The sequence below is a fragment of the Puntigrus tetrazona genome, chromosome 3 (genome assembly GCF_018831695.1).
Source record: "Puntigrus tetrazona isolate hp1 chromosome 3, ASM1883169v1, whole genome shotgun sequence".
NCBI classification, from domain to species: Eukaryota; Metazoa; Chordata; class Actinopteri; order Cypriniformes; family Cyprinidae; genus Puntigrus; species Puntigrus tetrazona.
Window position 1 is genome coordinate 19620724 of NC_056701.1, and position 15583 is coordinate 19636306.

General features: G+C 37.3%; 1 protein-coding gene across 1 annotated transcript; it reads right to left on the reverse strand.

Annotated features, from left to right (window-relative positions):
* Nucleotides 1-1093: 1093 nt before the first annotated feature.
* On the reverse strand, nt 1094-12617 carry rab5c (RAB5C, member RAS oncogene family). Its single transcript, XM_043234968.1, has 6 exons — nt 12463-12617; nt 6432-6763; nt 4062-4213; nt 2944-3066; nt 2766-2859; nt 1094-2567 (listed from the first exon to the last, which is right to left on the reverse strand). The coding sequence occupies exons 2-6, from the start codon at nt 6598-6600 to the stop codon at nt 2440-2442; spliced, it is 666 nt and encodes a 221-aa protein (XP_043090903.1). The 5' UTR covers nt 6601-6763; nt 12463-12617; the 3' UTR covers nt 1094-2439.
* Nucleotides 12618-15583: the final 2966 nt, after the last annotated feature.

Here is a 15583-nt window from a genome sequence, read left to right on the forward strand (position 1 = left end):
GCAAAATGGCAAAATTAATTTAAAAATGTAGCCAATACATTAACTGTGTTAGGATGCGTTTATTTGTATTTCTTTTTTAAATACCATAAGGCATTTTGCTACTAAATGTAAATAAATAAGTTTCTACATATTTGTGATTAGGGATGCTAATATCTAAAAACTGTTCAGTTTCGGTTATTCTGCGTTTACTAGCTTTGGCAGTCCGTTTCTAAATGATAAGATGATTTCAGTTTCTAACAGATAACATATTTTTACATAAATTAACATCTTCTGAATCTTAACAATGTAATTGTAATTAAAATCTGAACAAAATTAATTTAAAATTACAGAACACTGTACAATAAGGTTTCATTTGTTAACATTTGTAAAATACACAAATACACATTTATTAATCTTGGTTTATGTTTACTCCAACATTTATAAATACATTATTAAAATCAAAAGTTGTATCTCAATGTTGTTTAATGGAATTGTGCTAATATTGAGTTTTTTTATATATATATATTAACAAAGATAAATGGATATTGTAACAATGTATTGATCATTGTTAATGTTAGTTTATGCATTTAGCAAATGGAACCTTACTATAAATGACCACTGATGACAAAACTTATGTGCATTTATAACTAGCAGTCAGATCCTACATGGATTTTAAGGTGCACCCAGTCATTTTTCTCTTAGTCAAGAAGTTTTAGAAAGTTTGAAACCGAACAGCAACAACATTCATATTATAATTATCCAAATATTTGTGTTCCCTTATAAAAGCAGTTTAATGGAACATTAAACATTTAAGGCAACCACGTTTGTACCACATGACCAGCCAAATACTATTTGCCTAATCTTAACCATCCTGTTATTGGACACTTTCAAGCACGAACAACCTTAAACATGGTTGACTGCGAACACTGATTTGATACATCAGTTAATTCAAAACTATGGCCAGCACAATAAAACTAAAACAAAAAAGAGTTACTTTTAAATTCATTTAGTAATGGTGAATAAAGAACTCCATGCTCAAGGCTATTTAGGGCAGGAAAAACCAAAAAACAAGACACCGCCTATATTTGGAAATAACAACACAACAAACAGAATGTATACCTTCCCCTCCTTTATTGGTAAAATTACAAGTTCTATTCGGTTTGTGTTTTTCCATTTATTTGTTTTTGTCCATTGCCTCCCTCGTTCCTCAGACCCTGCTTGAGACGTCTGGGTCACTGTTCACATTTGTTGTGCTAGGTCACATGTGATGTTGAAAATGCCGACCGAAAGAATGGTCCTTCGACATAAAACAGGAGGGAACAATATTGACAGAAAATGACACGTTGTCAGAGGACAAAGAAATACCCAGTGCACTCTAAGAGACCTTACGTACAAAAACAAGTAAATTCTTACAAAGGTGCTGAAATGAAATGGCTAATGATTGGGGTCAAAGTCACAGGAAAATAAAGGGAAAAAAAACAAGAGTACAAGAACAGTGACATTATCTTTTTTTTTTTCCCCCTCTCGTAGATATTTGTGATTTTGGTCAGAGGAGGCTGATTTTGCCTTGTGTCATTTATATGCATTTTCTCCAAGTCTGATTTGAAAAACATTTCATTAATGCAAAGGAAAAAAAACAACAACAACACATCGGAGTTATATCACCTGTTAATGCATTTAGATATACAAGTAGATATATGTAAATGATTAGAAAAGTCGTCTAGCCTATTAAATCATATACTGGTTTCATTTGTGCTGGAATAGTGGACGTCTGAGAGACTAATACAATAGAAATAATACAGGATCTACAGAACAGCCTGACATCGACGGTTTGCTCATTCTCCGAACTTTCCTCTCTCCAACAAAGGAGGGATGTGATCAAGGAGAGCAGGAGAAAGATGAGGTGTAACTCAATACTGGCAGTATGCATCCACCAAAAGGGAGAGCGAGTTTGAATAGTGACGTTGCCACTAAATTTTTCATTCAAACGAGCAAATGAGAGGATAAGGAAATACAAGGGAGACACGACTTGTTTTTCCACCAGCAGCAGTCTGGAATTTCTTTTCTTTTAAACGCGATTGGTTAGATCTGATCACAAGTTTGTCTCCTTTCGCTTCGTCAAAACTCTATATAACTTCGAAAAAACAAAAGACAAAAAAAAATAAAATAAAAAAAAATAATAATCACAGATGGCAGAGACACTCGTGTCTTAGCTTGTGTTTGCTTGTATCTGAATGTGCATGTACTGTTTTTGGGACGAATAACTGGTCGAAACATTAACGTGTCGATTTACAAGGGTATCGATGGCCAGTTTCCAGTTCTGAAGCTGTATGGTACAGTCTAACTGGCCTTAGTTTAGAGCTGGGTCGTAAGTGAATGGATCTCACGCTATGGATTCATACTGTGTTTGTGTGTCTGTATCAGTCCTTGGGTGAATCTGCCAGCTGATTGGTCCGATGGTTAGTTGCTGCCTCCACAGCACTGGCCGCTTCTGCCCTGAGGTGCTGTCTCCTGTAAGTCAACGCCTCCTCTGGCCCGTCCGCCACTTCCTGCTCCACCCTGCGGCTCGTTCTTCGGCAGCTTCTTGGCTAAAGAGAGACAGAGATTGATAAGGAAAACACCTTCATTAACGTACTAGATTTGAACCGAATTAAATCCTCAGCAGTATTTGAGTGATTGGGTGTGGTGCCTGGTTGAGCGTTTTTGCGGCAGGTGAAACTGGTGTCATGTTGCCGTGTTTTGCTCCGGGCTTGAAGAGAGTCAATTAGACAGAGGCGAGATCGTACCGATAGCCATGAAGATCTCGTTCACGTTCATGGCGGTCTTTGCAGACGTCTCCATGAAGAGTAGGCTGTTGTCATCTGCGTATGCCTGCGCCTCCTACAGAAAGCATGCGGAGGTGTTAAAAACGTATTGGAAGCAGATTCGAAAGCACGGCTTGTTTTGGGTTTACATAAAACGCACCTGGAAATCAACAGCTCTCTTGTTGGCCAAGTCTGCCTTGTTGCCAGCCAGAGCAATAACGATATTTGGACTGGCCTGACGCTGCAGCTCCTTCACCCAGTTCTTTGCTCTAGTGAATGTGTCCTAAGAGTGCGCATTAAAACAGTAAAAGTAATAGTTAGAGAGGACATCGGACATTCACTTTTTTTTGCATTTAGTAGAGCATGTAGATACACAAACAGAAATCATCTGTCACGTGGCCTGTGACTACTGAACTAAGCAGTAAGCTCTCTTTCATGTCTTATTGTGCTTAAACTGTCAGATACACACACATTTAGATTAAAAACACACAAGCTACAAAACTATCGTTCATGCCTGTGAAGGTAAAGGGCATGTTTACACTACATCTGTGGCAGAAGTGTAAAATTCTATAAATAAATCAATGAATCCTCGGCTCTCTTGTCTCCTCTGAGGCCGGGACTGGTTCAGATTTCTGCGCTCGTCAGCCCAGCCGACGACAGAACAGTTAGCAGGCTTTGCTCGAACTTGTCATTCGCGAAACTTGCAGATTAAGGGGCGGTAATATTATATTAAGATCATCTTCCTACTTCACGGGGAAATGAAATGTGAGCGGCTTGTTTTTTCACGAGCTTGTAGAAAGGCTTAACCAAAAAATTTACTGGATTGGCAAATGAGCCGGGGCCTGTTAATAGCACTTAATGATAGAAAAAGTCAGATTTTCATGATGCTTTTCACTTTTAAAATATCTTACATTTTACAAATAAAATAAAAGTACTGTATTTTGATACAATCACTCATACATTAGCTTAAGGCTGCCAACGGGAACTGCACTGCCACTGTGACTTGCTTGACTTTGAGCAAAGGTCTGAATGTATCCTACAGAATAATAATTAACCCCAGCAGTCAGTCAGGTGAAACCTTATTATTCAGACCTTACCCTTCTGCTAAGCACCACAGCGTGATGTCAGCCTTTATTAGAGCGGATACACGACTGGCAAAGTCACATTGCAGCCGAGGTGCCACGTAACCCTCAGCTGGTGAATGATTGGCTGTACAGGACACCCGTCTGATAAAAACTCAGACTTAAATGTTTTGATTTCATAACCACGGGCACTTACTGTGTTAGTAATGTCATAGACGACAATGGCCGCCTGGGCTCCTCTGTAGTACATAGGGGCCAGGCTGTGATACCGCTCCTGTCCGGCTGTGTCCCAAATCTCAAACTTTACCGTTGTATCATCAAGGCAGACCGTCTGTGTGAGGAAAGCAGCTAGAAAGGAAAGAGAGACAGAAATGTTTATGACGTGATGCCAGTGCGCATCAGTTCATAAGATAAAAATAATACGTTTAGCGCTTCCTTATTGCTGCGCTATTTAAAGCTGAACAAGGGTCTGACAAATCATCTGTCGCTCATCACAGTGAATCAGGCCAAAAACGTAAGTGATGAAAAGCTTAAACCATTTGAGAGTTGGAATAGAAATTTTCAGAGCATGAGGGTTAGAAATCGGATCACAGTCATCACTGAAGTCTGGAGTAATGATGATGTCCAGCTTTACATCATAAGAATAACAAAAAAATAAAAAATAAAAAAGTCATTTTAAAGTGCAAAAACATTTCAATTTTTTTTCCTTGTTGGTCATAAGAGAACTTAATTATATATATAGATAGATATAGATATCAGAAAATAAGAAGTGACATCCGACTAAACAACCACTAACACCTTAGCAACCACACAGAAACACATTTGCAACACTTTATCATCGCAATTGTGATATTTTGCACAGGCAAGCGCTCTAAAAACTATTCAGAAAATGTAGATTTTAGAACACAATATACATGACGCAGACACAGGAAGTGCGCAGAAGCGGAGAATAAGAAAAGGCCGTGCAAGTTTCTAATCCCTTCAACTCCAAACATTGTGCTGAGTCAGGTGCCATGGTCACATGTCTGTAGCTCACATTCATTTCTCCACAGCAATGAGCTTTGACCTGCTCACTGACGACAGGATGATGGCATTGAAGGAAAATATGTAGAAGGACAAAACAAAAGTGCTGAGGATTTCCTTATTGTCAGCCTTGTGTAAGCATGTGGTATCCTGCCTGTGCTAAATGTCACTCCAGCAGTTTTCTTTCCTCATGCCGACTAGAATGGATCTCTTGCTGAATATGAAACTGAGCCCTGATGGAACAAATCCATTAATGTCCATAATCTCAATCACTTTAAAAGATCCCAGAGACACTGGCGACTTAAAAACAGAGGGACACACTAACACACACTCTCAGGAAATCCCATTGTTGATTGTTTCCCTTTCCTTCTGGTCGCCGAACTCCTTCCTCTCTTGCCCCATGTAACTCTTTAAGAGAACATAAATCTTTTTTTAAAGTGAGTACCATTTTTAGCTGTATACAGAATGTTTTATACATGTGCACACGTATAACCGCGTGTCAGTTTTATACTGCAGCATAGCTCATGTGGCAGTCATGTGATTAGCGAGTAAGAACCAGCTTGTCTGCTTCTGAACGAGCCCAGCCCTCTCACCACATATCAACACAACCTCATACATGCACAGGCTTTGCTCTATATTCAGTGTGTTCTCGCTACCACATATGTGATTTGTTTCAAGATATGATCCCGGCGCCAATCTTTCAAAAGAAGATATTCTACAGTTTTATTCCAACGATCAGTGTATATTTCATCTTCTGGGAAACATGTAACCATCTTCCGGAGCCTCTGAAGGGCAGTACTAAGTGAATTTAAAAAAAAAAAAAAAAAAAAAAAAAAAAAAGAGAGAAGATATTACAGAAAATAGGAAAAATGTATACATTTCCATTCTGTTCATAAGTTTTCACTCCTGGCTCATAATACATAATTATTCATTCCAGTGTTTTTCCAGTCAGCGTGTGTTTGAATGTTGTCCTTGTTGTGGAAAGATGGGATGTCAAACATCATACATTCATTGTTGGAAAGGATTCAAATACACAAAAATCTGGGGAAACTAAAGATTTTGTTGGACCTGAAGGATTTTGCTGAAGTACAGCAGGCAGTTCAACTGCTGAGTACAAAAAGACTCATAAACAACTAGCACTTAACATAGCAAAAACATAGCTGTGGAACAACACAGTATTAAGAATCAAGGGGTTATAAACCTTTGAATGGGGTCATTCTTATAAACTAAACGATTGATTGCCTTTGTGAACTATATGTAAACATCTTTCATGTGAAATATCTTATTTAGGTCAGTACTAAAACAATAACACGCATTTTGTAAAATCCCTTATTTTAGTAAAATAACTACCATTTTGCACATTTCAAAAGGGCGGGATGTAAACTTTTGACCTGTACTGTGCATCCCTAACATTTTTTTCAAGCCTGCTATATTTTGCTCAAGTTGGATATCAGGACCTGTGTACATCCTTGCTCTGCAAATTTATAAATCAAAAGCGTGAAGAAAACCTGTTATCATTTAAAAGAAAAACGTTCTGGCTAACCTCCGATGGTGCTCTCCTGATACTCGTGGAACTGGCCTTTGACGAAACGCAGCACCAAGCTGGACTTGCCCACGGCAGACTCTCCCAGCAAGACCAGTTTGAACTGGCATATTTTGTTCCCGACGGGGGCGGCACCATTGGTCCGCGCTGGTCCACCTCGCCCCGCCATGCCAACAGGCCCAAACAACAGAAGAGGAGAGGGCTGACTGGATTTGAGAGGGGTCCTGAACCAGGATCAACGGAGCTTGGGGGAAGATGGGGTCGAGAGTGAGAGAACCAGGGAGAGAAAGCGAGAAAAAGATAGAGAGATGGCCCCTACTGGATGAACAAACCTAAAGAAAAAGGAAAAAGAAGTAAATTGGTCAACAAAACACATAAATGACCAATATAAATGGCTATATTATAAAACACTGGACTGTGACGCTGAACGGAAAGGATGGACTCATTACAGGCCGTTAACGGCTATTACACCATTCCAGTGCACTAACCATTAACCAGCCACCCCATAATGCTCCAATAAAGCTCACCACAACAAAACAGTCCCCTTTACGGATTCCACCCACACTGTGCCGCAATTACAGTTAAAAGCATCAATATGAAAACACACAAAGTAAATATCAGTGTCATGTCACACATAAACTAACCCAGCTCCCCAAACAACCTACACTCATCTGCGCTCCAAAATTATCTGCACTGTATCAACTGATAAAATGCTGAAAATGGGTCAGAACCTGTTGTTTTTTTGTGTATATTTGGTATTCGGAGCGTAACACAGACCCACATTCAGCTCAGCTTGGGGCAAAACAAATCATGGACAACAGACTGTGGTGTCACATTTTCTTTAGGCTTTCAGACTGATAAATACAATCATAGTAGGGGAAAACACATATTTTCAACTCTTTTTTTTTGTGCAAACTGGATGTCAGTGTTACTTTGTTTATTAGAAAAGTTTCATGGTTCTTCTGAAGCCAAATATAAACAGCAGAGCTGAAGGAGACCACTAAAAATGAGAGAATAAAGATGAATGTGATTATTTTTAAAAAGAGAGACAGACATACAGACAGAAGAACTAATCATAACTCTGAAGTTATTATTTGAGCTTGTTAAAAGCAGAATTTCTTTCTACTGTGGGCATGTTAATGTGCATAGGGAGATGATCAATAAACAGATGGGTGGACCTTCATTCACTGTAGGAGACTATTCAGGTATTGAGGTCCAGCCCATCAGAAGGGGTAACACAAACAACATTTTTATTTTAGTACCATTAACCTGTATATATCCTGCTAATAACTGCAGGAAAAGGCCAAATGATGTGGAAAGTAGTGGAAAATGAAAAAAGTGATTATAAAGAGTGAGATGTCGCTGCCAGCATCACGTCTTGAGGTTCAGTCTAATCCAAAGCATGTGATGAAGGTTTAGAGTCCCTCTCCCCACACACACACACACACACACACACACACACACACACACACACACACACACACACACACAGTTTAGGGAGACTCTCCATATGCCTAATGTTTTTTTTTTAATTGTACAAACCATAATGCCATTTTTTTATTTCATAATTAAGTATGTTTTTTAAGCCTTTTTTTTCCACAGGGACACAGGAAGTGTCTTCATAAACCAAGTTTATGTTCTAGTACCTCTGTCATTATACACATTTGTTTCCTTATTAACCACAAATTCCGGAACACACACACACACACACACACACACACACGAAACGTGTACCTTCTCAATTCAACATGCCTTGATGGAGAAAGTGGTACAACCTAAATAAAAGCAAACAAATAAAAGCTCACCAAAACCACACCAGAGTGTCATTACACAGCAAACATCTATTAAATAGAAAGTAAATATCATTTATTGCTCTTTTTTATACTTCTACTTAAATTATACTTAAACGCTAATGTGTCTAATTTGACAAAATAAAATTATACGAGGGACAGGTGTAAGAGCAGCAATCACACACAACATGTTTTTAAAAGCAGAACACATTGTGTGAGATAAATAACTACAATAGCACAAAACAGTACCTTCAGAGGTGCACACAAGGTCTCGAGCGTGACATGCACAATAATCAGACGTCCATCTTGTGCATTTTTATGTAAACAAATAAAAGCAACACAGCATGCAGTGAACAACTCTGATAGAGCTTTTTGATTGGCCAAAATGCATTCAGACCTTGTATATGCTCACACTGGCAATTTGTACATTTTTCTTTTTATTTTTATTTACATTTTTATGCTTAATCAAACATATATTCAAAATATTTTTTTATAATACTTGTTCAAGAAACCTCGGGGCCAAGAATAATTCTCACAGTGAGGCCAACAAAGGATCAAAAATACAGAAATAATTTCACTGGAGAAGGTGTGGGTAAACCATGAGCACGTTTATGAAATACTAATGCGATTTTGTCCAGCTTTTAGCAGGACTGAAAAGCAGATGGACTGACCTCAAATTGAAACTTGCAGCAATGCTTATGAAGTAATTCAATTCATAATGTCATTAATAACATCTGAAACGCTCTGTGGAATAATGCTTTCATCATCAGAACTCTCTTCACCGCAATGCCCCTTTGGTCTGAAACCAAAGTTGAAGTGACCAAATTCCAGATAACGACACAGATAAAATTCCACAGAGCGCCGCTCTAATTTCCCGGCATAGCATTTTAATCTACTGCTATCAGAACTAGAGACACGTGATTCACTTCCTGTCTTGTTGTGACACACCTGTTCTTACACGCATTTACCCAAAACACTGTGACCAGCATTACAACGATTAGGGCACATTGCCATTTCACTTGAAATCATATCATACCAGCTGAATCTACAGTGCTGTGGCAAATCCAACAAAGACTGCAACAGCACATCCCTCCCCCATCAAACAGTTCACTGAGAGGGAGGGATCACTACTGTGTGGAAATAGGAAATGCTCTCCAGGAAACTGACCGGCTGGAAGGAAATGGCATACATAGGACCACAAGCAGCCTGATCATCACACACACGTCTGATAGGGTGTGTTACAGAAGACTGTCTATCTAGTGTAAGAAGTCATTTGAATTCTGCAGAGCAAACACACAGATAACAACACACACACACACACCCTGCCCAACGACCGTCTGGAAGGGCAAACTGACGTGCTCAACAGCTGCATTCATTAATAATAAAACTCAACAGATGCTACTATACGCATCTTACAATAAAGACGCCGAACGCTCCATCAGACAATGGCTTTTTCCATCTCTCAGTCTGTTTGTGCAGGCATGTAATCTACTTTGTGCTCCAATTGTTCCTGTTCATTACAGTCGCTTCAGGATCAGTTCAAACATTTCATCTTCAGATGGGCAGATCTGGGTTGTTCAGACACGTTAGGTGGTTTTGTGCTTTCTACATAAACATGTTTCCAGAAATCATAACATTCCTCTGTGTGTCCGGTCTTCACCAAGACCTGAACACTAAAAGCTGATTTGGCTGTTTAAGGTTTAAGGTTAAACAATGTTTAAAAAAAAAAAAAAAAAAGAAATGTTTATTAATATATGTTCAGCTTTAAATTTTAGTTACGGCACGAGTAATTTTGCCATTTACATTATTATTATTATTATTATTATTATTATTATTATTATTAATACATGGATTTAATTCATTTTTAAGGTCATTTTTTAAGTAATTTTAGTACTTTAACTTAAAATGATTTCAGTTAGGCCTAACTGTCAAGGTTACCGTCCAATTTAATATTGCATGTATGTTATTTCTGTTTAATTTCAATTAGAAATAATAGTTTAATAACAGTTTAATAGTTGTAGTCTTTATTCTAGCTTGTACACTGGCATGCTGATTTTTCTCTTTTTTTTTCTGGTTTTCTGATAAATGTTTCTTTAAAAGTTTGATTTCCACTTGGCAAAATAATTTAGATAAAGATAACAATTCCTGTGAATCACAACTGTATTACTCACTTTGTGAACCTAGTATGTGTGTGTTAGTGATTTAATGCCATGCCATCTTCCAGCAAACCCTGTGTAAAACAATATAATTGGAGATCATAAACAATCATAAACGGAGAGAAAGAGAATTCACTCGAAAGTAAAAAAAAAAATACAAATCCTTGATCACACCCTGGTTTCTCATAAAAAACTCAAAATTAACATATTACAAGTAATCTGTTATAGGCACATTTTGGCAATAACCATTTCAATCAAATGAGCAAAGCAATTCTAATTTGATTGCTTTAATGGGAGAAACACAAAAACAGCTTTCCTGATGACCTAAAACGCCTCAAGCAGTCACAAAGCATGCTGGGAAAAGCCACTTTGCTCTGCAGAGCAGAACTAGGAGATGAAAGTAATATTCTGTTCCCGTTTGCTCACCTGCAGTGACAGCCAAAACAAGAAAGCGTCATACATTACCCGAAACGAAGCCTCTTACGATATTTCTTCAATTCAAATACTACTTATGTTAAGAAATAGATTCTCCTAACCAAACCACAAATAAGACGCGAGCCCGTATTGTATCTCTCAAAGACAACGGAATTACGAGACTGTAAAACAGTGCTGAAGAAAGCAGGTTTCTGCAGTCATGTGTGCATCAAGTGGCTCTGCTGAACAAAAGTTCACTACGAGCAACAGGACAGTGAACAGGCATTATACCAAAGGTGCCAAAGGTGAGCATTCATAACTCACAATAAAAGGATCAAAAGATAGAATGTGCATGAAAAGAAATATGTACTGTTGTAAAAGTATATTTAAAAAAACTTAATATATAAAATCAATACATATAACTTAATATCTAAGACAAATACATACTAAACATTATTACACAAAATATACACGAAAATTATTACTTAGTTCAAATAAGCACTATTGACTATCAAGAACAGACATATGTTTCTGCTTGGCTACAAAGACAGAATTGTGTTGCTATAACATTTCAGAATGGACTGATGCACAATTTCAAATACTAAGTTTTATTATATAATGTAGCCGATTGTAAATAAATAATATAAATAATAATTCATTAGCATTAGCCATAGGTTACCGTATTTGATGGTCAATGATCACTCTTCATATGTTACTAAAAGCATAAATAAATTAAATCTGCCTGTGACAAGAATTGTGTGTGTGTGTGTCCTAATCCTAAACCTACCCCTTACAGAAAACCTGTTTGCATTGTTAGCCTGCACTTTCAGGCAAACATCTTTTACCATTTTTAAACATTTATCCCCCAACAACGTAGCCTGTCTGTGTGTGTGTGTGTGTGTGTGTGTGTGTGTGTGTGTGTGTGTGTGTGTGTGTGTGGACCGCTATCAAGGGGTCCTGAGAAGCTTCAACGCATATTGCCTGATAGCTTTGAGTTCATATCAATGTATGCGCGATCTTAAGTGATGACTCATCTAGCTGACCTGTCAATCAAGCCTCCTCAGGCCACATTACTGACTTCCTCGTGAAGTCCTCCGTGTGTTTCACTTCTGATCTGCACCTCCCACGATCTCTGACCACGATCGCTCAACTGAACGCCGGTGAACCTGCTTGCACTGATAAAAAAAAAACAAAAAACGGGCAGGGCTTCGGAAAAGTTTTTGAAAGCGATAAAAAGACGAGCGCGTGCGAGTTTGAAGAAGTATCGCCTTACAATACAACCGGCGCTTTGCGACACCTCGGAGATGCGTGTGGCTGCATCGCAACGGTCAAACGATAAGCCATGAAAACAAGGAAGCCCTGCTGTAGATGGTCAAACTTCAGAGCTGCTCTTTAAACACACACACACGTCTGTGAACGCACCCACAAACGCCTTCTCTATTAAACGGCCACTTTGCCGTCTTTTTTTATTCACCTTTAAAATGTATCAGATAAAAGAAAGGCCCAAGTTACTCCTTATTATGTCGCTGAGGGAAAGATCCAGAGGAGCGGGTTAGGAGCGCCATGAGCATCGGCTAACAGTCTTGACAGTTCCTCTGTATCAGTAAACCACCACCAGCTAGCAACAGCGTATCAATAATCACATCAGTACCAAAACCAGACAGCGGTTACCTTGAGATATGAGTGCGGCGCTTTTCTCTTCCTGTCAAATCCCTGGCTGTCAGGCTGAGAGAAAATTCCCCTCCTGCCGCCTGATGCGTCTCCAGTCGACGGGCCTCGGCCTTCACTTCCGCTTTGAGGGACGAACTTCCGTAATCCGCCTTCTTCCGAGGGGAGGGACTTGTTTTTGACGTACATGGTGGCGGCCAATAAACCCGTGGTTGTATTTGTTATCCAAGAAGGTTATAATAAATATATATGTCTACGTTTTCTCATTTTAATTTCAAATTAGACCTACAATTATTTTTTATTATTATTATTGTCATAATCAAAATGTTGTTTTTCCTTCTAGACAGTGTTTTGTGTTAGGCAGTGCTGTTATTACCTAAACCCAAAACTATTTAATAATCATGTTATGCTTAATGTTCATGTTAATTGAAACAAAGCTATAATAAAATATCAGATGAAAAACAGAAGTAAAAGAAAAACAAAAGGAAAATTAAAAGGAAAATTAAAAACACTGCCTGGCAACTAACTAAAAATAAATGTATGTTGATGCACTAAAATAAACAACAAAAACAAGCGAAAGCTTAAATGAAATACGTTTTTATCATTATACTAATTATTTTTAATGCACGACACATGCGCTAAAACTCAAAAATGTAAATAAAATCTATATAAATCTAAAAAGCTAAATAATAACACATACATACAAATATACATATATAAATAATTGATACTAAAATAACACTGGTGTTAGGAAACCCAAGGCATACCTGATCTTTTTTTAAAAATATGTAATTTGCAGTACAGTGTTGATCAATATGTTTTTTTATATGTTTTATATATGATAACATTTTATATGTTATTGTTTCTTTCTTTTTTTCTTTTTGCTGTCTGTTAGATTAACAGATTAATTTAAATTATATTTTACTTTAATAACATAAACAAAACTGACGTTATTAACTATATAATTAAATCAAGATAGGGGTTCTGTGGGTGTGCAGTTATATATCGTTTTTGATAATAATAAGGTAACACGATGCCACATCTAGATCATCTATGTAGGTCTGCTCTGTAGACTAGGAAAACTGACCCTTGTTTGTTGTTATATCAAAACGAGCTTTACATTAAAACGAGATCAGCTAAGTGGCTCAAGGTCAAGCACTAACCAGTAACCACCGAGCTGGGGCGCTACAGGCTAATTCAACTTTACATGGATTTTATTTATTTTTATTTTTTTCAAACGCTGATTATTTCTGTCAAGAGTAAATCACGGCTTTTTTTTAACTCGAAGGCGCCGAGTTGTCCAACTCAATATTCAAGACAAACATAAACTAACACATTTTAAGTAGCTTCGTAAAAAACAAACAAACAAAAAAGCAAAATAATAATTATTAATAATTTAAAAAATAATATACATAAAATAATAATGATCAAAATAAACTGAAAGTATTAATATATTATATTTATTAAAAACTGTTTGTTCTTCAGTTAAAACCATACCCTTTGAGGGTCATTTAAGGTCCCACTACTTAACATTAGTTAAACTAGCATTAACTAAAAACGGCAATGCATTTGTTTTTTCACATTTGTTATAGCAATATCTTTGTTACTTGATAAAATACAGCTGTTAGTTATTAGTTCATTTTAGCTCATATCCATCAAATAATATTAACAGATTTTTTACTTTTTGTCATGGCAGGTTCTTTTAGAGCATTTTAAATTATTAAAAGAAAAAGGTACAAAAGCTTACGGTAGAGATTTACCCGTAAATATTACATTTTAATACCATAAAGCTACATATTAGTACTAACAGTATACATGTTAAACGTGTACATATGAGTAGGCTACATTTTGAACCCCAGTGACAACTTTTGTTCTGAGTGTACCTTAGTTACGATGAAGCCCATGTTTGAGAAACACTGAAGGAACAGCATTATTGCACATATCTGGTATGTTTCAACAGGCTACAAACTTCCCTTATTTAACTGCCACTCACATTTCGCTGTGAAATTAAATCAGATCTTTTCTACAATGCGTTAGATGCAACGTATCCTGCTAATTACTGCCCAGCGGTACATGTAGAACAGTCATTGAGCAGCGTGTCATTAAAGTTGTGCGTAGGTGGCGAGTACACATATGCTGCCATATTCTCAACAACTGCTTTATGCCATTAATAACCATGCTAAATTTTACTCAGACACACAGCAACTATTTCTGCTCATTATCCGCATTCAGTATATGAATGCGCTTAAAAAAAACCACACACACACACACATTTCCTTCGCTAAGGCCAAAAGACTGGCACTCTGATGACAAAACAGGCATACTATGTATCTTATTTGACAACATGCCGGCCAAACAGTCATTGTTCCAGCTCCAATTCAACTAAAAACAGCAGAAAAAGATGCATATAGATACACGTACAGTATATAGAAATAGTTACGCTTTATGAAATGTTGACATGAGGCATATATCGGCCTGGGGAGGAGCTGAGAGATAACAGGTTGTTAGTAAGATTATCCCACAACCAAGCAGCGTGTGTGGGTAGCCTCCTGCGGCTAATGATGTGTCTGGAGCCCTGATGTAGACAGAAAGAGCGAGATGGTGGGCGTCTAAAGAAACATCTCTTTGGAGAAGATCAGTGCAGCATTGCCGCCTCAGTATGTGCTGTTTAAACTAGATTTTTCGACAGTGTATCTTGACTTAGATGTGAGGTTAAGCATATTCTGATGTTCAGCAGAATAATAAAACAACCACTTACCATGTTGATTTTGGACAGTTTCACTTAATACTCTCTTCATGTGACATTTTATTTTATTTAATACGTGTAATTAAGGCTGAGATTTTTGTGGATATGTTGAATGAAAGACCAGGAAGGATAAACATAAACATACATATATATATATATATATATATATATATATATATATATATATATATATATATATATATATATATATATATATATATATATATATATATATATATAGCCTGTTTTTTAAACCTTATTTATCAAGGGTGCCAGTATTTGATTTGCAGATGCCACTGTGTATCTTTTTATGAGGACTGATAATCCTGAGATGTACTGTAATTTGCTGATATCGACCACAAAGCAGCCTAATTAAAT

What these genes read in the sequence shown, in the direction of transcription:
- rab5c (XM_043234968.1), bottom strand. Translation starts at nt 6,600, where the DNA reads ATGGCGGGGCGAGGTGGACCAGCGCGGACCAATGGTGCCGCCCCCGTC. An exon ending in TCTATGACATTACTAACACA is followed by an intron (nt 3,067 to 4,061) that starts GTAAGTGCCCGT and finishes GCGCACTCTTAG; the next exon opens with GACACATTCACTAGAGCAAA. An exon ending in CGAGATCTTCATGGCTATCG is followed by an intron (nt 2,568 to 2,765) that starts GTACGATCTCGC and finishes GTCTCTCTTTAG; the next exon opens with CCAAGAAGCTGCCGAAGAAC.